Source organism: Bos grunniens, chromosome 12 (genome assembly GCF_055505025.1).
Source record: "Bos grunniens cultivar Pamir isolate PY7600 chromosome 12, Bosgru_T2T1.0, whole genome shotgun sequence".
Taxonomy (NCBI): domain Eukaryota; kingdom Metazoa; phylum Chordata; class Mammalia; order Artiodactyla; family Bovidae; genus Bos; species Bos grunniens.
The window spans coordinates 85,413,344-85,441,331 of record NC_141176.1 but is presented as its reverse complement, the minus strand read 5'-3'; the positions used below and the strand labels follow the sequence as shown (position 1 = coordinate 85,441,331).

The window sequence follows — 27,988 nt, the reverse complement described above, 5'->3', positions numbered from 1 at the left end:
TTCTAACGTTAGAAAGCATCGACACTGTGTAATACTAGAAACGTGAACAGATGAGGCCTGTATATAAAGAAATATTCAGTGAAGTGGAAAACACTAGAAAACGGTAACATATTAAAGAAAACAAGTAACTGTCCAGTTCAACGTCCATATTTTTAAAAGCCACACAACAAAGACTGTGCAAATACTGTGAATTTTATTATTTCCCCACAACAAATTCATCACAAAACGTTAAGCTGTGCCCAATCACAGAGGCTGCATGGGTTAGGTTTTCCACTTCCTTCCTCTCGTGCTTCTGCGCCTCCCCTTTTTCTTCCCAAACACAGGCCTGGCGGTCACCAGCACGGGCTTCGCCCTCCCCCCATCATCGTCGTCGCTGGAGCTGCTCGTGGTGGTCCCGCCGTCCCTCCGGGAAGCAGGCTGTGCTGCGCTCTGTGCAGCTGACGAGCGGGCTCTGGACACCCCGGGCGCTTTCAGCCTTTGCACGCCCATCGCAGGGAAGTACTCCGCATCCTCACCTGAAGAGGCCTCGGATGACTGCGAGAGGTAGGCCTCCCCCAAAAACCCACCACTTTCGTTCCCTCCTTTAGAATCCGAAAGCCTCTTTCTTTTCGGGCTGGATGGCTCTTTCCATCTATTTGCTGTGCCTCTCTTCTGGGTTTTTCCTTTTGCCTCATCAAGGAACTCAGACTCTTTCTCCATGGCAACAGAAGCTGCTTCTACTTCACTGGCTGCTTCTTCTCTTTCTTTTCTCAGCATACATGTCACAGCTCTGTTAAGTCTCTGGCTCTTAATACCCTTAGCCTCCTGTTTCTCCTGTTGGGCTAATCTAAAGAAAGAATCAATTCGGAGCTGTGTCTAAAAAAATGAAATAATATTCGATCAGACAAGGAAGTAAACTTTACAAACCAAAGAATTCCACCTTATTATTAGTGGCACTGGATGACTCTTTCAGAAAATACTAATTCATCCTTTTTCAAAAGGGTAAGCCTACAGCTGATTCATGTTGATGTATGGCAAAAACCCAACATAACACTGTAAAGCAATTATCCTCCAATTAAAAATAAATACATTTTTTTAAAAGGGGAGAGAATGCAAAAACAAAAAGTCCATCTCTCCCAAATGAATGCTGGCAGTACATTCTTCTTTCAACATCATACTTGAAAGTGCCAGCTCTGTCAACTAATCCTTCTGCCCACATATCAAGTAAGAAATCCCTTTGTCAGCATTCAAAGAGAGTTAAATATTTTTAGGGACAAAATCATCTTCTTTTATAGCAACACGATATCATGGAGTCTGTTTCTAAATTCTATTCTTTCCTTTTAAAAACACTGTCACCGTGATACCTTTAGGAAGCAACTTCACAGTATTATATATTAAAAGTCGTAAGAAATATTCTTGACTTTTGTTCTAAAACTCCACTTTCAGGAAGTCATTCCTTAAAAATAGTTGTTTGAGAAAAGTTATATGCCTGATGTCCATCACAGCATTCCATGCGAAAATCTGAAAATTTAAGGTCCACTATGGGAAGTGAAAAGACTCTGATGCTGGGAGGCATTGGGGGCAGGAGGAGAAGGGGATGACAGAGGATGAGATGGCTGGATGGCGTCACTGACTCGATGGACGTGAGTCTGAGTGAACTCCGGGAGTTGGTGATGGACAGGGAGGCCTGGCGTGCTGCGATTCATGGGGTCGCAAAGAGTCAGACACGACTGAGCGACTGATCTGATCTGATCTGATGGGAAGTGAGCCAATTAAGTTAAATCTCTTTGATGAAATGATGTAATCTGGTCATTCAAAATGAAAGCTATGCAAAACACACGCACAAAAAAACTTACCCTAACCAATGAGTGGAGGTATTATTTGTATCAAATTGCAATTATGTCTGGTGACAAATATATGTGGGAAGGAGGAGAAAAATAAGAGAAAACAGACCTAAATATTAACCTCTATGGTGGAGGAAGCAAACAACGAGTAATTTTAATTCATTTTTTCCACTTTCTAATTTCGTAGAAATAAACTTATATTAACTTCTACAATGAAAACGGAGAACAGTATTACAACAAAATTTATCTGAAATTAAGCAGTAATCAGTTACTAAGCCAACTAGCTTTCTTGTTGGTGGGCATACAAGGCGATCAGCACAGAAAGTCACCAAACAACACGAAACTTTCTGGAAAGGCGGTCTACTTCAGCTTTGCGTTTTCTTTTTTTCAAGGTTAACCCGACCTAACTGAAAAGGATTTAATCTGAACATGTATCTTGCAGGATTTGGCCTGAAATCTGCAGAATGATTTACCTGTATGTACATTTCGTGGGCTGTCTCTTGGGTGAGCGGAGGTTCTTGTGTGGGCAGGAACACACTCGTGGATGAAACAAGATGCTGTTCCCTGCCCAAGGGAACTGAGGGCCATACAGAGGCCTCTTTCTACAGTCGCTTTGTCCTGTCTGACTCTTTGCGACCCCATGGACTGTAGCCTGCCAGGCTCCTCTGTCCATGGCAAGAATGCTGGAACGGGTAGCCGTTCTCCTCACCAGGGGATCTTCCTGACCTAGGGATCGAACCCAGGTCTCTTGCATTGCAGGCAGATTCCTTACTGTCTGAGCCACCAGGGAAGCCCCACAAAGTAAAAGTAACAGGCCTTTAACAGCTGGCCATCACAGCCTTCCTAATTTTACTCACTATCCTGAACTTAGGAAAAGAGCTGTCACAATTACCTGATGGACATTCAGTTGCTTTAACACAGGAAACAGAGATTCATCTGTCTTCGTCCTGTTCCAGCCAAAATACCGCTGACAAAATATGCAGGCAGTTAAGGCTTATACTGTTTTTAAAGATATTTACAAGTGATAAGTAAAAAGGTCCAAAAAACCCACCCTTGACTCCACTTCGCGTATCTCCAAAGATTTTCATATTTATAAAGATTAAAATGGTAAAAGAAGATAACAAATTACTCCAACATAATGGCAGTATGTTCTTATAAATATTCTCTAAGATAAAAGATATCCAACTCTCATTTTAGGACACCCAAGACTAGTGACTGTGAAAAAAAAGGCTAATCTAGGATAAAAACAAACTTCTGATATCATACATATATTTCTTTGAGAGAAAAAGATGTAGTTAGATTAATACTACTGCAAACTTTAAAATATCTATCCAGGTGATTATTTAAATATGCAGAAAAGAACAGTAATAAAAAGAACAAACCTAATCATCTTTTCTATTCTTTCAGAATAAACACTTAAATATGATTGCGTATCACTATTTATTTCAAATAAAGATCTTCCTTAAAACTAAAGAGATGATTTACAATAACTAAAAAATGGAAGGGACCCAAGTGTCCGTCGACAGATGAATGGATAAACAGAATGTGATATTACATACAATGGAACAGTATTCAGTCTTAAAAAGGAAGGAGAGTCTGCCACATACTACAGTTAGATGAACCTTGAGGATATTATGCAAATGAAATAAGCCAGTCATGAGGAGATCTATACAGTATGGTGTAACTTACGTGATGAACATACATGGAGTGGTCAAAGCCACAGAAACAGAAAGCAGATGGCGGTGGCCAGGGTCGGGAGGTTGACGGGGGGCTCGTGTTTACTAGGTACAGAGCTTTAGTTTCAGAAGATGAGAAGACTAATATGGGGGTGAATGGTGATAACGGTTACACAATAATGGGAAAGTATGTCATAATCGCTGAACAGTACACTTAAGATCATTAAAATGGTAACGTTTTATGTTATGTGTACTTAACCACAAAAAAAAAAAAAATGGAGAGAAAGGAATGGAAAGGAGCATCTTAGCTCAAGCAATATTAAGAAAAAAGTGATCCAAGTTCATGTTTCGTAGGTTTTAAACCAACACACACATTTGCCTTGATGTTCCCTGTGTCTGAGGAAGAGAAAGGATACTCTCTGATCTTGTCGAGGTCGGGTTTGCCCCACAGAAACGACCCCTTGGACTCGTCCACCACAGGCTTGAGGTAAGCGTCCGCCACGGCCGGGTTAGGGAAGCCAGGTGTGAGTTGCAACTTGCGCAACTTTTTTTTCACTTTGGTGTCATATGGATTCGGCCTTATCTTCTTATTCTCCTGGGCTTCATGCCACCACTCTCTACAAGGCAAAGGAAACCAGTCTTCATGAAGCAGTGAGACCTTGTAGCTGATGAACCACAGACAAAGAGCTAAACTTAAAGTTTAGCCACAACTCCTCTGTGTCTTTCCCAGTGGTAAAATGAAATAATGTATGCACATGCGTGCACTTGGTCGTGTCAGACTCTGCAATCCCATGATCTGAGCCTACCAGGCTCCTCTATCCATGGAATTTTCCAGGCAGGAATACTGGAGTGGGTCGCCATTTCCTTCTCCAGGGGATCTTCCCAACCCAGGGTTCGAACCTGCGTCTCTTGCATCTCCATCATTGGCAGGTGGATTCTTTACGAGCTGAGCCACCAGGAAAGCCCAAGTTGAAGTAATGTATCTGTATTATTTACTTCAAGTCAACTACAATAAGGAACCCAAAAATATTTAATAAAATGTAAAAATACCATGAAGACTGTCAAATTTTAAAAATGCAGAATACAACTCTACATCAAATATGATCCCAGTACTGGGAAAAATACACATCTGTGGAGAAAGAGAGAAAAAGTTCATGGGGGGGGTGGTATTTACAATAATAAAACACTAACAGCTATTTCTTTATTCTGTGCTAGGCAATGTCCTAAGTGAGGATACAGCTATCAATTTTCTTTATGTTTTATTCCTTATTCAATTTTTCCATTGTGAGTACAAATCATTGTGGTGGGTTACAGCCCATGTTGGCCCCTCCGCCCAACAAGAAGTAGGGTTCCATGTTCCTCCCCTTGAGCCAGGCAAGCTCTGTGGCCAAGGAAGTGACTCTGCCGGGCCTTCAGAGACTGCAGTCTCCACTTTCTGTCTCTTTTGTCTCTAGACTGTTTGCCTTGAAAGCTGCCGACATGCTGTGAGGGAGTCCAATGGAGAGGGTCCAGGCCCCCGGTCCACACTGCTGGCTGAGCTCTGCTGACAGCTCCACTCACCAGCTAGGAGCGGGCCATCTCAAGTGGCCCAGCTCAGGTGCCCCTGACACACCTGGAATCAGCCAAGATATCCCCATGCAGCCTGATTAAACTGCAGATTCATGAGCAAAATCTGTGACTACTGCTGCATGAAGTCACTGAGACTTAAGGTAGTTTGTAATGCAGCCAACAGCCAGAAAATTTTATATAGTTAGGATAAATAAGTAGCATGAAAATTAAAAAAAAACATAAATATAACCCTTTCCAATATATTCAATGGAACCTAAAAAACTCATAATCACTGCTTCAATACTGAGTCCTAGGAACTGACAGACTCGGTCTCCGTCAGTGCGGCCCCTCACCAAGGCAGCAGCGCCCTCTAGTGCTAAGAAAGGCCAACCGCAGTCTTTGTGCAGGATCAAAATGTGAAAAGGAAAAAAAAACAAAAGATCCATCTTCATCAGTTCTATAATACTGTCCAAGAGGGCAACGGGAGAATACCGCTATGTCTCTCCTACTGGCTGTGAATTTTCACCTTCGACACAGTAATCATGACTGCCACTAGGAACAGCAGCACAGCAAACCCATCAAGCCAAAAGGATCACCCCTCCTTAAAGCAAGCGGCCCAGGCACTGAACACAAACATGATGACCTGCCCACCAGCTGAGCTCCAGGGGGACAACAGCAAGTGGCAGTGACTGTGATATAAAACCGAAGGGTTCGTGCCCTGACCAACCCAGTGGAGTGGAATTGCTCTTCTGTGTTTTAGGACTATTTGGGAATCTGGACTCGGCACTTTCTGGTCTCGTTTCCCTTCCTCCAAAATTTTCTGTGAATTCTCCCCCAATTTCAATGCAGGTAGCCAACTCCAAATGAAAGAAGAACATACTATGTAGGTCAAACCATACACAGCTGGGCTGAATTCAGCCCGTAGACTCGGAGTAGCTCTGCTTTAGTGGGGAGTGATCGATCAGGGTCTGGGTAGAAGGGAAAGCAGAGAAAAAAGCAAGGAGACACTCTGTCTTCCTGCACTTCACCCTTTCCATGCCCTTTTCTATCTGCCATTGACGAGCTAAGACATATATTCCCACTCTCCGGTCTGGCCGATCTCCCTCTGCACGCTCAGACACAGAAGCACCAGTACACGCACGCTTCCCCTGGCCCCAGCATGCGGCAGCTCCTAAGTGCACAGCCTGTGACTCGGCCATCTTTCTATTCCAGCCCAGCACACTGGCACATAATGGCTACTCAAAAAATACGTGAAGGAATGAAATGGTAACTTCTACGCTCCCAGGAAATCCTACAGGACTAGCTACGTATCCTTTAGCTCAGATAAAAAACATAATCTAAACAGAATCTTCTCTGATTTCCTCAAACTCTAGAAAAGGGAAAACAAACTTTAGAACCCCAACCATTACCTCCTCCTTCTTTTCCAATGAAGAATGAACTGTGACAGTTCATGATGTAAGTAATAGTCCTGTTTAATTTGGGTGTTTATATATAAACACCGGAAGTAAAGAAATTAAAAAAGGACTTACGAGAATTTTCGGAGTGGTTCCAGGCCGTGTCCAGGGAATTCGTTGAGAATTTCCATGGCGGTAACACAACCCACAGTTGGTATTCCTTCTGTATAATCACTTCCAAGTAAATAGGCCAAATTTATTAATTTGTTCCGGTCCAATCCTGTAAGAGTAAAAATTATTATTACATATTTTTACATCTTTTGTTTTATAAACATTTACTACATAAGATTTATAACTATTTTCTTATAATGATAATATACGTGTGTGTATATCCTCATCCAATGTCCAAAGATATGTTTCATTATTTGAAATAGGATTCTTTTTTGTAAATGACATTGCATTAGGATTTTTAAAGTTTCATTCATCCTCACAATTCTCAATGCCCCATAACCTGTGACCCCCAAATGCAGCTCTCTCCGAGACCTCTCCTCTAAACCACAGCCACACATAATCAAGTGTCCATCAGGACGTCACATGGGCATCTCAGAAACAACACAGTCAGGCCCAGATCTTCACTGTCCCCCAACCTGCTCCTTACTGTTCCGCCTCCTCATACAAGGCAAGTCCACTCTATATGCATGAATTCTAGGGAGACAAAATTTAGCCTGAAACCACCTCCATGCATCTTTAGAACATGCCAAGCAGGCTTCTTTCTGCCTCCAGGCCTTTGCACATGCCAGCCCCTCTGTCTGACATGCTCACCCCAAGGTCCCTATAGCTCCTGCTTCCTTTCTCCTTTAGCTCCAGCCACAAAGGTACGATTAGTAAAGCCTTGTTTGACCACAAACAAGTGTGACTGGAGAACACTCTTGCCTCTCTTTGGTGGCTTTATTTTTCTATTTGGCTCACACCACTGTCAAATTATGATTTATGTGTTTTTTAATCATCTGTGTCTTCTGCTGGACTGTTTTATTCTCTGCTGTTTCCCCACTTCCCAATGCCGAGAACAACAACTGGCATATAGGAATCACTCAGTGTGTATTTGCTGAAGGGATGGGAGGATAAGGGATCACTGCCAGAAATAACACAGGACCCTGAGGCTCATGATTCCGGAGGGAGTGACTCGTACCTGCCTCCCCTCTCTGCCACCTCCGGTTTACTCTGGAGAGTGCAGGTAACTAATCAAGTGTAACCAGGTCTGATGACTAAAACTGCAGAAAACATCTAAACACGACAAGGGCTTTAATTTCTTCATTCTGAATTTACAATCCTATTCTGGACTTCCCTGGTAGTATGGTGGATAAGAACCTGTCTGCCAATGCAGGGGACATGAGTTTGATCCCTGGTCTGGGAAGATCTCACATGCTGCACAGCAACTAAGCCCAGAAGCCACAACTCTGAAGCCCGTGCATTTAGAGCCTGTGCTCTGAAGTAAGAGAAGCCACCGCAATGAGAAGCCCACGCACTACAGTGAACAGTAGCCCCCAGTCACCTTAACTAGAGAAAGCCTGCACTTAGCTTTCTGCAAAGACCCTGTGCAACTAAAATAAAGCAATAAAATCCTATTCTACAGAAGCAAATGATCATCATAGGAAAACATGTAGGTGAAAGCGTTGGCCACTCACTCGTGTCCAACTCTTTGCAACTCCATGGACTGTAGCCCTCCGGGTTCCTGTTTATGGCATACTCCAGGCAAGAACACTGGAGTGGGTTGCCATTTCCCTCTCCAGGGGATCTTTCCAACCCAGGGATCAAATCTGGTCTCCCCCTACCATTTCTATCAATACACCAACTAGTCCCTTGGAAAGAAAGAATTAATAATATAAATTCCTAAGGTAAATTTCAAAAACTAATCGTAGTCTGAAGTCTTACCTAATTGGTTGTGAAAGTCCACATACTGGTAATATTCTACAAACTTGTTTTTATTGAAAAAGTTTTTGTAGACGTGCCGTGCCCCGAACAGCCAAATATCACTGTCGTCGGTGATGGTTCCGGAAGTCTGGTCGGTCAGATCCAGGATGGCGCACTGAGCCTCTGCTTCCATGGGAGCCTCGATGTAGGGGATGCCGAAGAGGCGGAGCAGTTCCTGAAGAGTGAGACACTCCATGAGCCCTGCGGAGGAGCGGTACCCGGCCTCCCCCCGGAAATGGAGGCCGTCCCCCGGAAGTGGGAGCCATGCCCTAAAAGTGGAGGCCATGCCCCGGAAGTGGAGGCCGTCACCCGGAAGTGGGAGCCATCCCCTGGAAGTGAGGGCCGTGCCCCAGAGGTGGGGGCCATCACCCGGAAGTGGGAGCCATGCCCTTAAAGTGGAGGCCGTGCCTAAACGTGTCATTCCGTGCACGTTCCGTCGGGAGGTCTGATTCAGTAGAGGCATGGCAGGTATTTTTCAAGGAGGCCCCGGCTGTTCACCCACCTGGCTTTCCAAGAACATCTGCCCCGTCACAGTAGCGGCCACCCGCTCTTGCTGCTGTTTTTGAGATTTCAGTGTATTCTGCTGGGTTAAGAGGTTGCTCTCCAGAGCTTCCAGCTCATCCTGTAAAATAATTTCATTTGTAGACAATTACACTAATAACCCAGTTAAGTTCACTGGTTCTAAAAAAGTCTGCATTTAGTCTAAAGTTACCAATAAGCTGTTTCTCCTTACGAAGCTTTCCACTTGGGTTTCTGAGCAAGTCTGTAAAACCTTTAGAGTTCCCCCACTACCTCACACGGGGAACGGGCACTATCCCAGCCAGCAACCTAGCGAGAAAGGAGCCGTCAGGAGGAGCAAGAAGATGAATATGAGCAGCTAGTGAGGATTCAACCTGCAATTCATGGGAAACTCGAACGCTACTTAACTTGGCTTCCTTAGCAATGAGTGAAAGCGCGACATCACGTTATTACCAGATCAATGTCTTGCCACTCATGGAGCGAATCCTCTGCATCTTTCTCAGTCTCTCCGTGTTTTTCAGTAGCCACGGCCTCACTCTCAGAAATCTCTCTTGGGAGGCCCTCGGAGTCACCAGTGGCTTCTTCCTTCTCAGTTCCTGTCGGTTCCTCCTCACTTTGTCCAGAGGGAGGTCTAGAAGCTTCCTGTAACTCAGCTTGAAGTTCATCATTGCTATTTATACTCTGCACTTCAATGAAACTTCCTGTATCAAAATAATGTGGTCATTTTGTCTACAAGTGAAGTATTAAAGTTATCCTGAAATCAAGAGCTTTACAAAAGAATCCTGAAAAGTGTTTTACCCTAAAAAGGAACGACCTAAAAGTAACAGAAAACACATAACATGACCATAGTATATTATTATTAGATTTAGTAATAAGTGTCTGTAACTTCAAAATAAGCCTCTTCAACTAGATATACTGGCACTGTCTTTGAAATTAGGAACTGAGATTTCAATACTTAGACATCTGCTTTATACAAAAATGTTCTCTAAGTTAACTAATATTGCTTTAAAATTAAAAAAGAACTATCAGGGTATGTACACAATTATGGAGGTTGTTGAAAACGTTTTTAAGCTGTTTCACTATGAACACAGCAAAGAAAAAAGCTGTGACTTAGAAAAAGAGCCCTGGAGAAAGACGGGAGAAACAGCTGTTTGTCTTCCACGTCCCTTCCCTCTCTCAATATTTCTTCTTCTCTTTAAAAAGCATTTATGGATTAATTCCCTTCCTCCACTTTAGGTGGAGGAGGCTGGGTCTGAGGACATACTCAAGACAGAGGGCCTGAGGCTCTCAGGGCTGGGGGATGGGGCCTGGGGCCAAGGAGACAGCCGTCCTCCAAGGAGGCGGCCAGGGAGACCAGGAGGCGGTTATGGAGAATGAGCCAATACGTAAATACACTGAAGACAGGGGAAGGTCCTTCACTGTCAGCCAGGGAGATTACAAAGAGGTCAGAGCATGGAGTGAGAGCTGTGACGCTGGAGAGGAAGTACAGACATGCGTGTGAGTTCAAAGGCGTTTGCACGGCCCCATGAACAGGTGCGGGGGTTGGGATTCCAGTCCCATCTGATGGCCCCAGAGCTGGAGCTTCCTGGTCTACGCTGCACCAGTCTCCACCCTCTGGTCACCTCTGCAGGGGAGCGGAACCAAGAAGGCGGAGTGTCTCCCACTCAACCTCAGCTGGAACAGTGTGGTCACTCAAGTTTTTGGTCATTCTGCATGTCTGCAGATGACTACAAAGACACCACTGTGAGGACAGATTCTGAGCTAAGAAATAAATTTTAGTGAGTAGGCAATTTCACAAATATGAAATCTGTGAAAAATAAGGTTTGAATGTACATAAATGTGTATAGATATATAATATACATGTGTACATACTAAAAAGCAGAGACATTACTTTGTCAACAAAGGTCCGTCTAGTCAAGGCTATGGTTTTTCCAGTAGTCATGTATGGATGTGAGAGTTGGACTGTAAAGAAAGCTGAGTGCCGAAGAATTGATGCTTTTGAACTATGGTGTTGGAGAAGACTCTTGAGAGTCCCTTGGACCGCAAGGAGATCCAACCAGTCCACCCTAAAGGAGATCAGTCCTGGGTGTTCATTGGAAGGACTGATGTTGAAGCTGAAACTCCAGTACTTTGGCCACCTGATGCAGAGCTGACTCATTTGAAAAGACTCTGATTCTGGGAAAGATTGAGGGCAGGAAGAGAAGGGGATGACAGAGGATGAGATGGTTGGATGGCATCACCAACTCAATGGACATGGGTCTGGGTGGACTCCAGGAGTTGGTGATGGACAGGGAGGCCTGGCGGAGAAGGCAATGGCACCCCACTCCAGTACTCTTGCCTGGAAAATCCCATGGATGGGGGAGCCTGGTGGGCTGCAGTCCATGGGGTCGTGAAGAGTCAGACACGACTGAACAACTTAATTGAACTGAACATGTATATAGAGAGAGAGATAGAGAGATATGAAAAACCAATGTGGTAAAATGCCAGTAATGAGGCTCTAGGTGAGGGAAATAGAAGGTTTTGAAGTTTTTCCAACATTTCCAACTTTCTAATTATTTCAAAACAAAAAACTAAAAAATTAAAGGGAAACTCACCTTTACCTTCTCCAACTAGGGCACTTCCTCCCTAACCTAAATACAACAAAAAGAGTAGCTACCAGGAAAGGTCAAGATTGCATTATGAGCTATGTGTCCGTGGCAAAGCCACTTGACCTTTCTGGGTCTCTAGTTCATCAGCTGAACAATGTGGACCTGGACCATGCTCAGGTGTGAAAGCCTGCGTTTCTTTATCTCTTAGGAAAGCGCAAGCACCTACCGTCGGATTCACTGTCTTCGGAGTCTACTTCTGTTGGTTCCATGGACTCTGGCACCGAAATCAAACCCTGGCCTGCAGATCCAACGGACTCATGTTCTTGGATGGTTTTCAAGAAATTCTCATGCTCTGGGGCACTGCTAGGTGCCTCATTTCCTAAGTCACTTACTGTGTCTATAGCGACACTCAGGGTGTTACTCGATTCTTGCAAACTGGCGGTGCCAACGACGTCAGGGGCAGGATTTTTTTCAGGTTCTGTTTCGTCATCACTTGAGAGAACAGAGGCAGCACGTTTACTCTCGGGTGGAAGAGCCTGCTGTGGCTCGGGCACTCTGGTGTATGTCCCACTCCTTGACACAGAACTTGGACTTGTCGGAGGTGTTGGTATCTGCTCTGGTTCCCCCGGGAGCCCAGGCGCATCCCCGTGTGGCACCACGGTGCTTTCTAAAGGAACCAGATCTTTTCCATCCTGAGCTGTAGACTCAGCACTGGGTTGAAAGGGTTCCTTCAACGCATGCATAGATGGCATCTGTTCTTTTGGAAAGCTAGACTCGCTGCCTTGACAAAAGACAGTCCGCAGTAAAGGAGCTGAGTCTGTCTGCTCTTTTTCATCACTCTTTTTCATCACATGCTCCTCTGTGAGGGTCACACTGGCAGCACGAGGCGCTTCTGTCAACAGCTCTCTGTCTCCATCTCTTACTTCAGGTTCTTCCACAGCTTCCTCATCAGAACTGCTCACCAGCGGTCTTGGTTTTCTCCTGCCTGCTCCCTCTGTCTGCACACTAGCATGCAATTTCAGATCTTCATCGTCGTCATCGAGAGCTCTCTGAATGGCCAAGAGGGTCAGCGGGGACACAGAACCCTCAGGGGCAGGAGCAGGTGGGCTCTTCACATCGCACGGCCTGCGATGCTTGCCCTCCAGCTCGTCTTCTGAGCTACTGCCCAGCAGGGCAGCCTGCATGGCCAGCAAGGTTCGCGGGGAGGGAGGGGAGGCGTCGGGCTCTTTCTTTGGCTTCAGTTTTTCACACGGAGGTGACTTCGTGTCTAAAGCCCCACTATGCTTTTCGCTGCAAGAAGGAAGGGGCTCTGAATCCGCTTCTGTGGCTTTCTTAGCTTGAACACCTTGAGAAAAATTAAAACAGTGTCAGTAGGTAGTTCTACAGGGCGACAGCATGCTTCTAGTTAGACGAGTACAAATATACTTGTTCTCATGATGAAGTTATAAATTCTCATTCAACCAGAAACTAGGGATTAATTAATTTTACAGTGGGTTGGTACAGTACTAGTTAATACATTAATGGTTGTATAGATCATCACATTAATAATACTTATAGTTAATAAATTAAGTAGGCCTTCATTCATGTTATCTGCAGGTGGGAGTTTATAGAATTCAGAGACGCGACATACTTTTGGGTTTTAACCATCAAGTAAGTGATGGTGTGTGGTACCTTTTATCAAGATGTAGTGGGAAGTGTCCTCAGAGACCACTCTCCTGGACTCCACCTCCTTCAGAAAGCCTCCTTCATCTTCATACTGCCTTTGGATTTGCCCTGAATGTTGTTGATTCATTTCCTTCTCGACGTTTTCTATGTGTTGGTTTAGATAGTTTTTTTTAAGCAAGCCTTTTAGCTGGTACTGTGAAAAGTCATTGGACTCCTAAAATAAAATAAATAAACAGAATGATTTCATACATTAAATACAGATAGTATTTCCATATTTCCACCCTTTTCCCCAAAGGAGATAACTGAGTTTTTCCATTGGTGCTATTTTTACACTAGAAAAGTAAAATGTGAACAGTAGGGGAAAGCCATAATTGCCTTGTTAAAGAGTAATCTTTCAAACAAAAAGAACTGGGCAAAAGAAAAGAAATCATGAATCCTGTTTATGATTCAGTTATTTACTCAAAAAACATTTATCGAACGTGGGATGCACACCAGGGAGTCTGAAATGTTGACTGTGGCTTAACAGACAGTTTTTTAAAATGCAAGTGAACTGCTGGTCCCTGGTCCACAAAAGACACACAATAAATCATTGTAGTCAGTTATTAATAATACTTAACATTTACAGCGCATCTCCTGAGTAAGGCATTCTTCTAAGAGTTTTAACATACATTATCCCATTTTATACTCAATCACCAAGGAGACAGAGTCATTACCTCCATCCTACAAATGAACAACCTGAGAGTTAAACAGTTTAAATAACCTCTCTAGAACCGTGTGGTTAGTTACATGGCAGATCTGGGTCAAAGCCAGGTTGCTAAGCCTTATACTAGCTTATTACCAAGATTATGATGATCACTCATATCTCACCAACATTACTATTACCAATATTGCATTTGCCTAATGTACAGACAGTGCAAAGGTCCAACCTATGTGACTCAGGACTTCCCTCAGCTACCAGGATGACAGATCCAATGGGCTGTGCACCATTCTACCCTGGCCAACCCAGCCCAGAGGCTCCACGTTGGCAGAAAGAGAAAAAATGGAGCAAGGCATTGGGACTGACTCTTTTTCTCCCATCTGATACACTGTTGTTTACATAATCAAAATTCTATTTCCTCAAAGACAAGCCAGAGGTCCTTTCACACTCAAGAAATAGAACGCTTGACTGAGGGCTTCAGAAGGCTTCCCTGGTGGCTCAGGAGTCAAGAAGCCACCTGCCAATGCAGGAGAGACTGGTTTAATCCCTGGTCCAGGAAGATCCCACAGCCTGTGGAACAACTAAGCCCATGCCCCACAACTACTGAGCCCGTGCTCTAGCACCCAGGAGCCACAACTACTGAGCCTGCTCGCCCTAGAGCCCATGCTCCCAACAAGAGAAGCCACCGCATTGAGAAGCCCATGCACTGCAACAAAGAGTAGTTCTCCACGCACCACAGCTAGAGAAACACCCATGCAAAGCAACAAGACCCAGTGCAGCCAAAAATAAATACATAAAAATTATTTTTTAAAAATGCTTGGTTGATAAACTGAGCACGGATTCATCCCTCCCCAGAGGTGAAAATAAAGTTACTTCTGTCCTTTGTACATTATTTCTGTACACCTTGGCATTTTCCTACATTCATGTGCTTCATGGAAAAGCAGAAAGGAATGATGGGAAAAGAAACAGCTCCTGCCTTTTTCATATTTTTCTTATCAATCTAAGAAACGTTCCAAAGTCTGTAGAAAAAAATAAAGCCCCACATCCATTCATTAGCAATATTACAAAATTTATAGGTAAAGTTAACGGAGAATGATATTAGAAAGAACAGGTTGTAGCAGTAGGAAGGAAAACGAGACTCACTCACCAGCTAAACACAGTGACGATGGTGCAGTGAGACCAGGGAACACACTCAACAGAACCCGATTCCACGCGCTGCCCCACTTCCCATTTCTGCAGCTGCAGAGCCACCATCAGAGGCTCCAAGCTGAGGAATTTACCACTGAATTCCCTGTTACCACCATCCAGAAAGAGGAAAAGGGAAGACGGGAGTGGTTCAATTCCTGGTCCAGGAAGAGGGAAGAGGAAAGAGGAAGAGGGAAGACTACACTTCTAGCCTTCAGAGGAACAGATACCTGGAATTTCAAGTTAGAACAAACTTCTCCACTGTGATTAGGTTCTATATTACTGCAAATATTCTACAATGTATATGATGGATTAAAATAATTTTCATGAACTAACTTAAGGACTGAACTACTGAGCACCTACTATGTGAAAAATACTGAGCTAAGCGCTGAAAATACAGAAGTGCACAAGGTAGGCACATCTGGGAGCTAAGAATCTAAAGAGATACCAAAGGGACCTGTGAGAACACAGAGCAGGAGACAAGACTTGGTCTTGGTGGAAAGTCAAGAGGTCTTCGGTAAGTGTCTGTAAGTGCCAACTTATACAAAATGATGTTTCACAGGATCACAGAGATATGCAAAGACTGTTTACTGAAAACAACAGATCCTGTAATGTTTATCAATATTCTCTTATTTTAACAAAAAATTTTGCTGACACTCTTAACTGTACACATTAACATGCTATTGTATATTTCACCTCTGGCATCGCTTCAAATAATGTTCTTCTCCGCTTAGTAAATTCCTTCATATCAGTCAAGATTTCATGCTTTACTTCAAGGGGCAGGCTGTTGAAATCTTCAGACTCAATGTCAACTGCATGAGGATTCTGAAAGAACTCTTCCTGTAAAGAGTGAAACATAACACCATGACATTTACATTTTATACACTTAACTCTACTCACCATGCCAGACTTTGTGTGTGTGCTTGTATACAGAGTTCTACATAATCTACAGTAGGCTAAATACAGTTATACATATCTGCAACAGGCATTAAAGTGAACGGACAGGTGAGGGAATACATCCATTTACTCATTCAACAGTACATGAACCGAGAACTTCCAGATGTTCAAGCTGGATTTAGAAAAGGCAGAGGAATCAGAGATCAAATTGCCAACATCTGTTGAATTATAGAAAAAGCAAGAGAATTCCAAAAACGTATCTACTTTTGCTTCATTGATGCTAAAGCCTTTGACTGTGTGGATAACAAGGAACTGTGGAAAATTCTTAAAGAGATGGGAGTATCAGACCACCATACCTGCCTCCTGAGAAACCTGTATACAGGTCAAGAAGCATCAGTTAGAACCCTATGTGGAACAACATACTGGTTCAAAATTGGGAAAGGAATGTGTCAAGGCTGTATACTGTCACCCTGTTTATTTAACTTATATGCAGAGTACATCACATGAAAGGCCAGGGTGGATGAAGCACAAGCTGGAATTAAGATTGCTGGGACAAATATCAATAACCTCAGATATGCAGATGATACTACCCTTAAGGCAAAAAGCGAAGAGGAAGTAAAGAGCTTCTTGATGAAGCTGAAAGAATGAAAAACCTGGCTTAAAACTCAACATTCAAAAACTAAGATCATGGCATCTGGTCCCATCACTTCATGGCAAATAGATGGAGAAACAATGGAAACAATGAGAGCCTATTTTCTTGGGCTCCAAAATCACTGCAGATGGTGACTGCAACCATGAAATTAAAAGATGCTTGCTCCTTGGAAGAAAAGCTATGACAAACCTAGACAGAATATTAAAAAGCAGAGATATTACTTTGCCGACAAAGGTCTATCTAGTCAAAGCTATGGTTTTTCCAGTAGTCATGTATGGATCTGAGAGTTGGGCCATAAAGAAGGCTGAGCACCAAGAATTGATGCTTTTGAACTGTGGTGTTGGAGAAGACTCTTGAGAGTCCCTTGGACTGCAAGGAGATCAAACCAGTCAATCCTAAAGGAAATCAATCCAAAATATCCACTGGAGGGATTGATGCTGAGGCTGAAGCTCCAATACTTTGGCCACCTGATGCAAAGAACCGACTCACTGGAAAAGACCCTAATGCTGGGAAAGACTGAAGGTAGGAGAAGAAGGAGATGACAGAGGATGAGATGGTTGGATGGCATTACTGACTCAATGGACATGAGTTTGAGCAAGCTCTGGGAGATGGTGATGGACAGGGAGGCCTGGTGTGCTGCAGTCCATGGGGTCACAAAGAGTCGGACAGGACTGAGTGAATGAACAACAACATTCATTAATTCAAAAGAAAAAAGAAATACTTACTAGGCATCTCTAATATACCATGTACTGTTCCAGGTGTTTAAAGTACTTTAGAGATCATGCCAGATAAACTTCTATTCTTAGAAGAAGAAAACACATGATAAACAAATAAATGAACAAGATAATGATGAGAAAACAAAGCAAGTTAATCTGATAGAGTTGATTAGAAGAATAGAAAGAGAAAAAAATATTTGATAAATAGGAAAGACTCCACAAAAAACGACCTGTATTCGCCTGACACTATCACAACAATGTTAATCGGCTCTAGCCCAGTGCAAAATAAAAAGTAAAAAAATAGTAATAATGACCTGTGAGCAGAGACATGAAAGACACCAGAAATCTACTCAGGGAAGAGCATCCAAGGCTGAAGGGACAGCAAGTGCAAAGTCCCTGAGGCAGAGATGAGCCTTACGAATTTAAATAATACTTATAACTGCTTTAGTTAGATACATTTTGTGTTGCTTTTAACCTAGTGGCTCAGTTTGTAAAGAATCTGCCTGCAATTCTTTACCTGGGTTTGATCCCTGGGTTGGGAAGATTCCCTGGAGAAGGAAATGGCAACCCACTCCAGTATTCTTGCCTAGAGAATTCTAGGACAAGAGCACAGAGGAGCCAGGAAGGCTACAGTCCATGGGGTCGCAAACAGTCGGACACAACTGTGCAACTTTCACTTTCTAAAACCAAAAGTGAAATTAACCGTGAGAAATTTCACAGACACACAAAAGTATAAAACTTTTCTAAATTTAACTTGATTACTGAAAGTACTTTAAAACTCTTCATTAGTAAAGGAGACAAAGTAATAGTTTGCTTTCTTGTATGTATGTGTGCTATGTGTCTGTAGACCAGCAAGCACTTAAAACATGCCAGTCATTTTATTCAGAGCTTCCAGTGTTCTCCCTCAAGAATGATCTCATCACTCCTACAGGGAAGGCATCAAAAATTAAAAAAAAAAAAAAGCACCATGGAGAAGCTAAGTTGCATCTAAGATCTCAAAACTAGTGAGCAATGGAGCCCAGACTTAACTGCAGGGGTCTCTGCCCACAGGGTCCCTGGTCTTCACCAAGTCTGTGCTTTCTTGCTGTGTTAATAAGGCAGTATTTTCATGAGCTGAAGAACCTTGCAATTTTATCAAAAGTCTTCTAACAGACATACTAAAATATTATTATAAACAGACAAGGGAATCAAAGAATGTTACCTGCTATTGTGAGAAACTTGCAGGAAATTTCAAAAACATGTATCCACAGCACAAGTTCAATTTGTAAGCATGCTAGTCATTAGATGATAGAACATGTCCACAGGTTCTCTGACTCTCTTTTCTGGATGAATTCCCCTCCCATCCAGTAGGTGCTGACCTTACCCGGCAGCCAGTGAACTGCACACCGTGGACAGGAGGCTGCACATCCCCCAAGGCTGTCAGAAAGGGCAGCACAGGCCCAGCAGTCACTTCCTCCTGGGCTCCTGCCCTGGGAACCCAGCGCCGCTGTGCCCGAGCTCAGGACACACAGGCGGGGTTCTGACGGACTGCCAGCATCAACAGCGGGGCATGCAGGAAGGAGGCCTGGAGGGACTCCAGTCCCAGCTCCAGCCTGACTGCACCCACACAGGAGACGCTCAAGGGAACTTCCCCCTGCGCTCATCAACCCCCAGATCAGCGAAGAAGATGATAATAAAAGACAGTCGTCACAGCACTAAGTTATACAGCAATAGATAGCTACAGCCTGTGCAGCAACATACATCTTCATAAATGCGTACGTACCCATGCACCCTTGAAACACACACGCATTTCCAGACACACACACAGATACGCAACCATACAGGGTGGGAGGGCACTAACATACAGCAAAATGCTACTAGAAGTTATTCATGGGCGACGTGCTTTCCTTTATTGTTATATGAGCATTAATTATTATATTCATTTACTGGCTGGTTAAAAAAGAAAGATGGCTTATTTTGGATACCTAGATATGCATAATTCCATATATGTTTGTGAGCATGTGTATATTTTATATATGATGCACACATATATATATACACACAACAAATAAGGTACTATCTGTCTTTCTTATCAAGAACATTCATAAGTCCATACTACTCATTAAAAGCATTCATTTTCATGTTATTCATTTCAAATACTAATAATAGAATAAATTCTGCATTCAAAAATTATTTAAATACCTGTAATGCCTGTTTCTGACTCATCCTTTCTTGCCATTCTTTTTCATCCTCCTCTTCTGAACTGAAAGTCAAACACACCATTTATAATACCTATGATTTAATGATGACTCACAAAAATATTTCTTGAGTGCAAGGCACTGCTAGTTACAGAAGCTACAGTGGTGAATAAGATGGCAAGAACTGCGCCATCTTTGGTCTCACCATATGGTAGGGACACCTGTAAGGGAGCGATCATAGCAAGATCTAACATCTTCCACCACCAGAGCAGAGCAGGTTGCCAAAGGGGCAATTAAGAGTCACCTCACTGCAGGAGCTTTCTGAATTCTCTCGCAATTACATTGCTTGGAGAAAAAAGAAGAAACTAGAACATGTTTTAAGCAAGGACACTACAGTATCAGATTTGAGTTTTAACAGGTTCTACACTACAAATCAGAAACTGGGCCTGATAGGAGTTCCTCCAAAAGGGTAAGATCAGAGATGGAGACAGAAGTTCGGAAGCCAGACCAGTAACCTCGAAACACGGTGATGGCGGCAGCGGGGATTCAAAAGCTGTGTGGCCTCACAGGAGCCCTGGGAAAGGAATGGGGGTGGTCGGGGTTGGGGCGGGGGGGACAAACCGGCCCTCCACCTGCACTTCAACCAGAGAAGCCGCTGAGGATTATCAGCCAGCAGGAGGAAGAGCGACCAGAGAGGTCCCCAGAGAACAGGACCATATGGGCACTACATCAGCCTGAGAATTGCAAAGCAGCCACTGGATTTAACAGGGAGGACATCGTGTGTGCAGACTTCAGTGATGGTGAGAGAGAAAATGCCAGGCTGAGAAGCAGGTTGAGACGGTAGGTGTCAACAAAGAGTCAGAAAAACCAGAATCCACGTCTCCATAAACTCTAAATGAACAAGCTAACACAGGCTCCTGAGGATGAAGAAAGGAAACCACCACAAACCACTAAGGGAGTCAATAGAAGATGCAGCCTTTGAAAACCAATCTAAGTGTCAAGAATGTGTATTGCAGATGCATTAATCCAACACACCTTATCATTTAAGTAAAACATAAAGGTTTAAATCTGTCTGAATGCAGCAATGACATTTTTAAATAGTTAAAACATTTACCTGTTTTTCTCTTTCTCTTGTAAAGGTGGCAAAGCATAGATGTCATCTTCTCTCTGAACTTGAGTAAGACTGGGAAGAGCTTCCTCCCTGAAAAGTACACAGAGGCTTCACCAGAGATGATAGGAAACAGTATTTTGAGAGTCAGTAATATTCCCCATTGAACACACAAACCCAGCTGAGAAGGGGAAACCAGGGTATGGGTTCTGCCTTGCTGGCCTGCTTGCCTCCAGAAAGAGGGAACCTGGTCTTGGCATGAAGAAAACTGTTAGGAGAGTAAAACATACAAGCCATGCAACCTGGCAACTTTTCCTTCTCACTGTCAAAGCTGATTCTCAAAGATCAGAGAACTGTCACCTCAGTTCACTCAGTCAAATGGACATTCCATTGAGTCCTCTTATTAGAGAAAGGGAATCACAGAATTCAGTGCAAACATAAAAAATGCTCATCTTTGAAATGAATGTAATTCTCTGCTTGCCTTTTGCTTTTTAAGGCGGTTTTGATAACCTGTCTTTTCAAAAATGTTTTCAAAAGCTTCTCTGTAGTTGTTTTGGAGTCACTGGTGGCCAAGTCCTTTTTATGCCTTCTCTTAGCCTGTGAGAAGAAAGAATATAGGATTTTATTTTGGGGTATTAGTATATTAAAAACAATTCTGTGGCTTTTTTCTCCATGGAATTTGGTTTGTCTTCTGAGTTTTCAGATTATAGCTGTTTTAGTGTTTTCTCCTAATTAGTGTACAAGTGAATAGCTTCAGGTTTTTGTTGTGTAAAGGACAGCCAGAGTTTCTAAGTATTACTTAATGAATTATTATACAATGTATTTGGGAAACCATTACTTTGTTTCTTTTAAATGTCCTTTAATGTTCCCAAGAAGCCTAAACTTAATACTATATAATTAAGTAAATGCTTCCCTAAAGGGATTATTACATCAATTAACTAGTCTTTAAAATGCTACTGTTAGGTCAAAGCCAATTTCTGGTATTAGTTTTTATAAAAACACATTACTTATATGTAACTCTGCCCTTCCATATCCAAAATGATGTCAAAGGAAATCCTAAAATGTACAGATATACCTTGTAAGAAATTTCTAAACAGGGGAAAAGGAAATAGTCTCTGAGCTTACAGTTAAATATAAGGCAAGACTATCAAAACATTCTTTTTCTTTTTGATATAGTTGCTATACAATACTGTGTAAGTTTAACTGTAGAACACTTAAGAAGATAATCCAAAGGGAAAACTCTTTACTATAACTACTGTTAACTTTAATAGTTTTATTAAACATTAAATATTATTGCACTCATGTTATACAATGTTTTCAGAGGTAACTTTCTTTGAAAAGAAATTATCTGTTTATGATAAATTTTTAAAAGTTGAATTAAATTGGATATATGTCAAAGTAAGTCTTGGTTTCCAAAATTCTAAGAAGAAAATTTTAATTTTAGGTCAATTAAAATTTGAACTAAAATTCTAAGAATGCAGAAAGAAAAAAAAAAATATATATATATATAACTCTTACCAATGTCTGTTTCTTCAATAGTGGAGCATCCCCATCAAACACAAAAATAGGACGAATTCGGAAAAATAAGAGTTTGCAGAGTCGGTGGAACAAAGTGAGAAGATGGGCGTTTTCTATGGAGTTCCCGTGGCGATCGCGGACTCCTTTAAGAGCCTGGTTTAACCAGATGCTAATATCTAGAAGAATTGTTCATGGAAAACACTCTGCAAATCCTTCCCTCCCCTTACAAATCCCCAATGCCTGATATTATTGAAACATTAAAACTGAGCACTCATCCCAATTCACTTGAAACTGAAAAATGTTCAGCCCTACTGGAATCTCCCTAAAGTAAGTTCACTTTAGTTGGGCTCCTGTCATCACTGTTTACATCCTGAACTGTAAAAGCTTACACAGGCACATGTCTCCTTTAAAAAGTCTAATTGAAAGGAACTTCTTTAAAAGAAACCAGTGATCTATATGAAATTTTAGTAAATTAACCAACTCTTTTGGAGAACGATTTAGCAATTCATAGCAAAACACTTTAAAATCTACATTCTCTTTTATGTAAGAATTCCACTTCCACACACTTATCCTCAAGAAGTCATCACAGACTTATAATCAGAGTGACTTATAAGGTGGTTTTGTTTATAATAATGAAAATATGAAGAATGGAAGTTTTCCAATTGGTCTTTTTTTAAAATTAGATTATGATATCATGATTTGCTGCAATCCAAGTGACCCTTAAGAATAGAAGCTAAGCACATAAAGCAGTCACAAAATATTATTAAAGGAAGAAATAAAACAGGTTACAAAAGTATGGACAGTATAAATCTATTTTGTAACATATGCAGTATGTTAAATATACTTGAAGCTCAGACCTCAAAATATTGGGTTGACACAAAAGATGGTTCAGGGTTTTCCATAATATGTTACACAAAAACCGGAACAAACTTTTTGGTCAACACAATGTTAAGAGTAGTTATCTTCTGCTGTGATTACAACTGATTGCTTTCTTCTTGGAGTCATCTTCTATTTTTAAATTTCACTAAAAAGTGCTTTTTAACTAACTGCTTTCTATTTGTTCCTAAGAGAAGGACACAGCCCTCTGCTGCGTTCCCTGGATCTCTGCCCACTCCCCTGGCCCACCATCAGAGTGCTCACTTCCACGGTGGTGGCTCTCAGGCCCTTTCCTTTCCTCCTGTCTGCAGCGTCCATCCAGGCTACCTCTGGCCCCCTGCAACTGCAGCCCCCACAGCCCCGCACTCCAGGCATGGACCTCTGCCCCAGAGCTCTCCTGACCCCAGAATGGATGACCAAGTTGACATCTCTACCTGCTGCTTCACAGTCACTGCAGACTTGACACAAGCAAAACCTGAGATCCATAAAAAAATTAAAAAAAAAAAAAGAGCTCCCTGTCTTCGCACCAGGCTGCTCACACCCGTTTCAGTGGACATCTGTCCAATTCGCTCAAGCCAGAACCCTGAGCGCCACCCCATACCTTCCCCTCACCCAGCACTGCCAGGTCCCATCAGTTCTCCCTTTCTATCTTGAAAGTCTACGTTAGAGTTCACCAACATACCTATAGTGAAAACCCCTGGGAAGCTTCCCTTTGCCTTTAGGATATCATCTGAGGCTCATTCAGGTCTGCGAAGCCCTCAATGAGCTGCCCTCTGCTCATTTCTCCTGGCTCGTGTCAAGCCACTGGGCTTCTCTGGAAGCCTGGAGTCACTGAGCTCCTTCCTTCCTGCAAGGTGTTCACGCTCCTTCCCCAGCCTGAAAAAGCTCCTCCCTCTCTGAGCCCTTGGGCCGAGATTAAGACGTCCAGTGATCCACACTTGTGTAAAAACACCTTGCTGACTTCACAGCAGAAATGCTTCTATGCGCTCGGGGATACATAACTAGACCAAACAAAGCGTTTGCGCTAATGGAGTTTACAATCTAGTGGGGGAGCAGTCCAGACTGTGAGCTCCGTGATGTGCCTAAACCACACTGCCTGGCACGGCTCTCCCTCTCAGCGTACAGAGGAGGCAACAAAGATCTGCAATCAGATGAGCTGAGCAGTTAAAATATTTGTATGAATGACATTACCTAACTTACCACCATAAAAGACAAGGCCCATCAACAATTAACTGAATAAACACTACATAAACCAACTAGTGGACAGCAAGCTAGATTCACTCCTATATTTGTGGGCTACTAGGCATACCCAAAAGCCTAAGGATAGAAGAGTGAAAAATAAAGCCATGAACAAAACAGACAGGGTCCAGACCCCTGAGAAACTTGCAATTCTAATAGGGAAGACAGACAATAAAAATCAAGTATAGCTATAGAATACATTAGGTTGTTGGTAAGTGCCAAGGAAAAAACTAAGAGCAGAGTAAATGGGCAAAAACATGATTGAGAGTCAATGGCTCTTAGGTGGGGGAAAAAAATGAAAGTTAGTTGCTCAGTCATGTCTTACTCTTTTTGACCCTATGGACAGTAGCCCACCAGGCTCCTCTGTCCATGGAATTCTCCAGGCAAGAATACTGGAGTGGGTTGCCATTTCCTTCCCCAGAGGGATCTTTGCAACCCAGGGATCAAATCCAGGTCTCCTGCATTGCAAACAGATTCTTTACTGAGTCAACAGGGACTACATTAGATGGGGAAGGCCTGTCCAAAGAAGTAACACAGATCTGAGCAAATGAGAGAAGACAGTGAGGCTGGAGGTACAGCGAACACAAATGCCCTGGACCAGAAATGTGTTCTGTTCAAGGCCAACGTGGCGGGTGCAAGAGGAGCAGGGAGAGGACGAGATGTATCTGCGGTCACTGGAAGGATGTCACTGAAGGCTCACCCCAGTGGCCAAGTGAGGAATGAACTATCATTACAAGGAAACCTGCTTTAAGCTAGTTACAGTAGCCTGAGTGAAAGCAGAATGCAGTGGTGAGGACCAGAAGACGTCAGCTAAAGGGTCCATCCTGGAAGTATGATTTGGTGTTGGCTTAATTCTATATTGTACTGGGTCAAGATTTCTAAATGCTTTGTTCCGGTTGCTACACCACTGTATTAGATGGAATAAGTTTCTACTTAACTCATTCAATTTTATGAAGTGTTAAGTCACTCAGTTGTGTCGGACCCTTTGCCACCTCATGGACTGTAGCCCACCAGGCTCCTCTGTCCATAGAATTCTCCAGGCAAGAATACTGGAGTGGGTAGCCATTCCCTTCTTCAGGGGATCTTCCCAACACAGGAATTGAACCTGAGTCTCCAGCACTGCAGGCAGATTCTTTGCCATCTGAGCTACCAGGGAATGAGAAAATCTAATTTCAGATCGGTGGCTCTCAACTCTGTTATCCTTTGGAACTAGACATGAACCTTCTGAAACACAGGCTACTAAACCTGCTGTGCTTAGTCACTCAGTCATGTCTGACTCTGTGCCACCCCATGGACTGAAGACCACCAGGCCCCTCTGTCCACAGGGATTTTCCAGGCAAGAATACTGGAGTGGGTTGCCATGCCCTCCTCCAGAGGATCTTCCCAACCCAGGAATCAAACCCAGGCCCCCCACATTGCAGGTGGGGCCTACACAGAGTGTAATACTTTGTTAATAATAGAGTTCAGTGTATTTTACAAATGCTAAGGTCCATAAGAGACAAAAGTTTAATTATTAATTCTTTATTATTTGACACAAACATTTATATTGGATAAATAAACAAGACACTCAGCTGTAAATGGTAAAAAGACCAAACAATTTATTTCAGGGATTCAAGAATAAATTATGAACCTAGTATGCCAAGGGTAATTTCATTAACAAATAAAACCAAAAAACCTGAATACATTTTACAAACTATTAATTCCTCACATGGGCTGGAATGTAAACTGATATAAACTTCTGCTGACGTTTTAAGGGTTCCTGACAATACCGCTTTCATTCCTATGGATAGATACTAATAGTTCCACGGAGAAAACCTTCAGGAAGCAATGGTTTAAGGAACCACTAGAGGGCGGCCACAGCACGTGTACTTAAAACACAAACCTTTGCCACAAGCTATCAGGCATAAAACTTTTAAGCCACCATTCATTACGGATGTGTTTTAAATTACCCACATTGCAAAAAATACATAATTATCATCGTCTTGCTTTACTTAAAAAAACATTATCACTCTTCCATTACATATGAATTGTCTCCAATGAAGTCAATGAATGGCTCCTCCTGCTGAATCCCCACCCCCTCTGACAGTGCATTTACCACAGCAACTACTGCAGCACTGTCTTCTCCACAGAGCATGGAGCCCCTAGTCATACGTCCCAACTTAGGGAACTGGTGGAAGGTACCACCAGCTTCTGGAACAGAACATTCAGGAAAAAAAAAAAAAAGAAAGATAAAAACAGAAAGATAATGAAGCTGCTGCTGCTGCTAAGTCACTTCAGTCGTGTCCGACTCTGTGTGACCCCATAGACGGCAGCCCACCAGGCTCCCGTCCCTGGGATTCTCCAGGCAAGTACACTGGAGTGGGTTGCCATTTCCTTCTCCAACAGATAATGAAGAATGCCTAACGAATAAAAACACTAAAATTTCAGAAACAGCTTTCACCTGTTTCCGTAATTAGGAAATAACATCTAATTCTAAAGACAAAACCAGCCAAACACGCACACCAACAAGTCCATCACAGAGGTTGGGAGGAAAATAACGCACGGTACACCTTTTGAAATCTTTGCGGTGTTGTAACGTACGAATTTCCTATTCCAAAAATCGTAACAAAAAAAAAGTAAGTTACTTTTAAAAAAAAGAAAACGTAAAACACATGTCCACACACGTTTTTCTTCCTCTCATAAATATAAACGGGCAAGACTCAGGACAGCTGGCAAAACTATTGGTAGGAAGTCGACTTCGTTTTCTCCAGGCTGATCTCCCAGCCAGAATAACACCTTCAGAATTTGCAATATTAACAGGGCCAGACACTATTTCTAAACTCCTTTCATTTTAATATTCCCTTTATTCCTCCCACCAGCTGTGTGTGTAGAGACTGTTATCACCTCCACTTCCCAGATGAAAGAACTGTAGAGAGGCGTAGAGCGCTGGGCCTAAGACTCCAGTCCAGGCAGCTGTGACTGCAAAGCGGGAGGAAATGAGACACTTAGGAAGCGTCCAGAGGAAGATCCTATATCTACTCCCCCCGGCGTGAGACTGCCCCGGGCTGCCCCTCCAACGCCGCTCTGCGCCCCAGGAAAACTGAGAGCAAAAAGCCCTGGCGTCTCACGTTCATGTCTGACAGAAAACACCACAGTTCTGTAAAGCAGTTATCCTTCCATTAAAACAAACAAACCCTGGCGTCCACCGAGCATCCCCAGCGCCGACGCCGCGTAAAGGATACCCACGGCAAGGATCTTCCCCTCCAGCGTCTCAGGGCTGATCTGCCGCCCGGAGCATTCCAACAGCTTCCAGAGCCCCTGAACTCCCATGAGGGAGCTGCGTCCTCGGCGTCGCGGGCGGCTTTTCACTCCAAGTCTTCCCCGCCCGGCTGCACCGCCGTCCCGGGCCCAGGAAGAGCACTCTCGGCTTCTACTCGGAAAGACGGAAAATTAAGAGCCCGCAGCTGTCTAGGAAAAACCGGCCCCGTCGAAATGGGCAGTTTCCAGAAACTGACACGGCCTTGCGGAAGAAAAACGGGACCAGAGAAAACTGGCGACGCTGAGGGGCAAGTCCTCGTCTCCTCCAGCGCTCTGGCCCAAACGTTTAGCACTCTTAACGGACGACCAGGGTGAGGGGCCGGCGCAGGCAAGATTTAACAGCCAGAAAAACTTCCTACGAAAACTCCAATCTCCTCAAGTTCAGGCGTACACGCACGGGAAACGGAGCGCCCCAGATGCTATTTAATGCGTCTCGCAAGGC

General features: G+C 43.2%; 1 protein-coding gene across 6 annotated transcripts; it reads right to left on the bottom strand.

Annotated features, from left to right (window-relative positions):
• Positions 1-171: 171 nt before the first annotated feature.
• ERCC5 (ERCC excision repair 5, endonuclease) lies at positions 172-27,988 on the bottom strand. Of its 6 annotated transcripts, XM_086330538.1 has the most exons (16): positions 27,471-27,988; positions 22,135-22,310; positions 21,098-21,213; positions 20,623-20,709; positions 19,513-19,573; positions 15,763-15,906; positions 13,191-13,398; positions 11,746-12,864; positions 9,385-9,632; positions 8,915-9,034; positions 8,374-8,587; positions 6,577-6,721; positions 3,871-4,116; positions 3,513-3,594; positions 2,716-2,790; positions 172-855 (listed from the first exon to the last, which is right to left on the bottom strand). In XM_086330538.1, exons 1-16 carry the CDS (start codon positions 27,556-27,558, stop codon positions 262-264), a joined length of 3,723 nt encoding a protein of 1,240 aa, XP_086186664.1. In that variant the 5' UTR covers positions 27,559-27,988; the 3' UTR covers positions 172-261. The 6 variants fall into 6 exon arrangements, 5 of the variants coding, with proteins under 5 accessions (XP_086186664.1, XP_086186660.1, XP_086186663.1 ...); XM_086330534.1 differs by lacking the exon at positions 3,513-3,594 and having other exon boundaries at positions 2,716-2,800; positions 3,916-4,116; XM_086330537.1 differs by lacking the exon at positions 3,513-3,594 and having other exon boundaries at positions 3,916-4,116.

Bases quoted from the DNA above. Each gene is read 5' to 3' on its own strand.
- ERCC5 (XM_086330538.1), bottom strand. From the start codon at position 27,558: ATGGGAGTTCAGGGGCTCTGGAAGCTGTTGGAATGCTCCGGGCGGCAG. The intron at 6,722-8,373 runs GTAAGACTTCAG...TTACTCTTACAG, and splicing joins GGACTTTCACAACCAATTAG to GATTGGACCGGAACAAATTA. The intron at 2,791-3,512 runs GTAAGTTACACC...ATATTTTGTCAG, and splicing joins ACTCCATGTATGTTCATCAC to CGGTATTTTGGCTGGAACAG.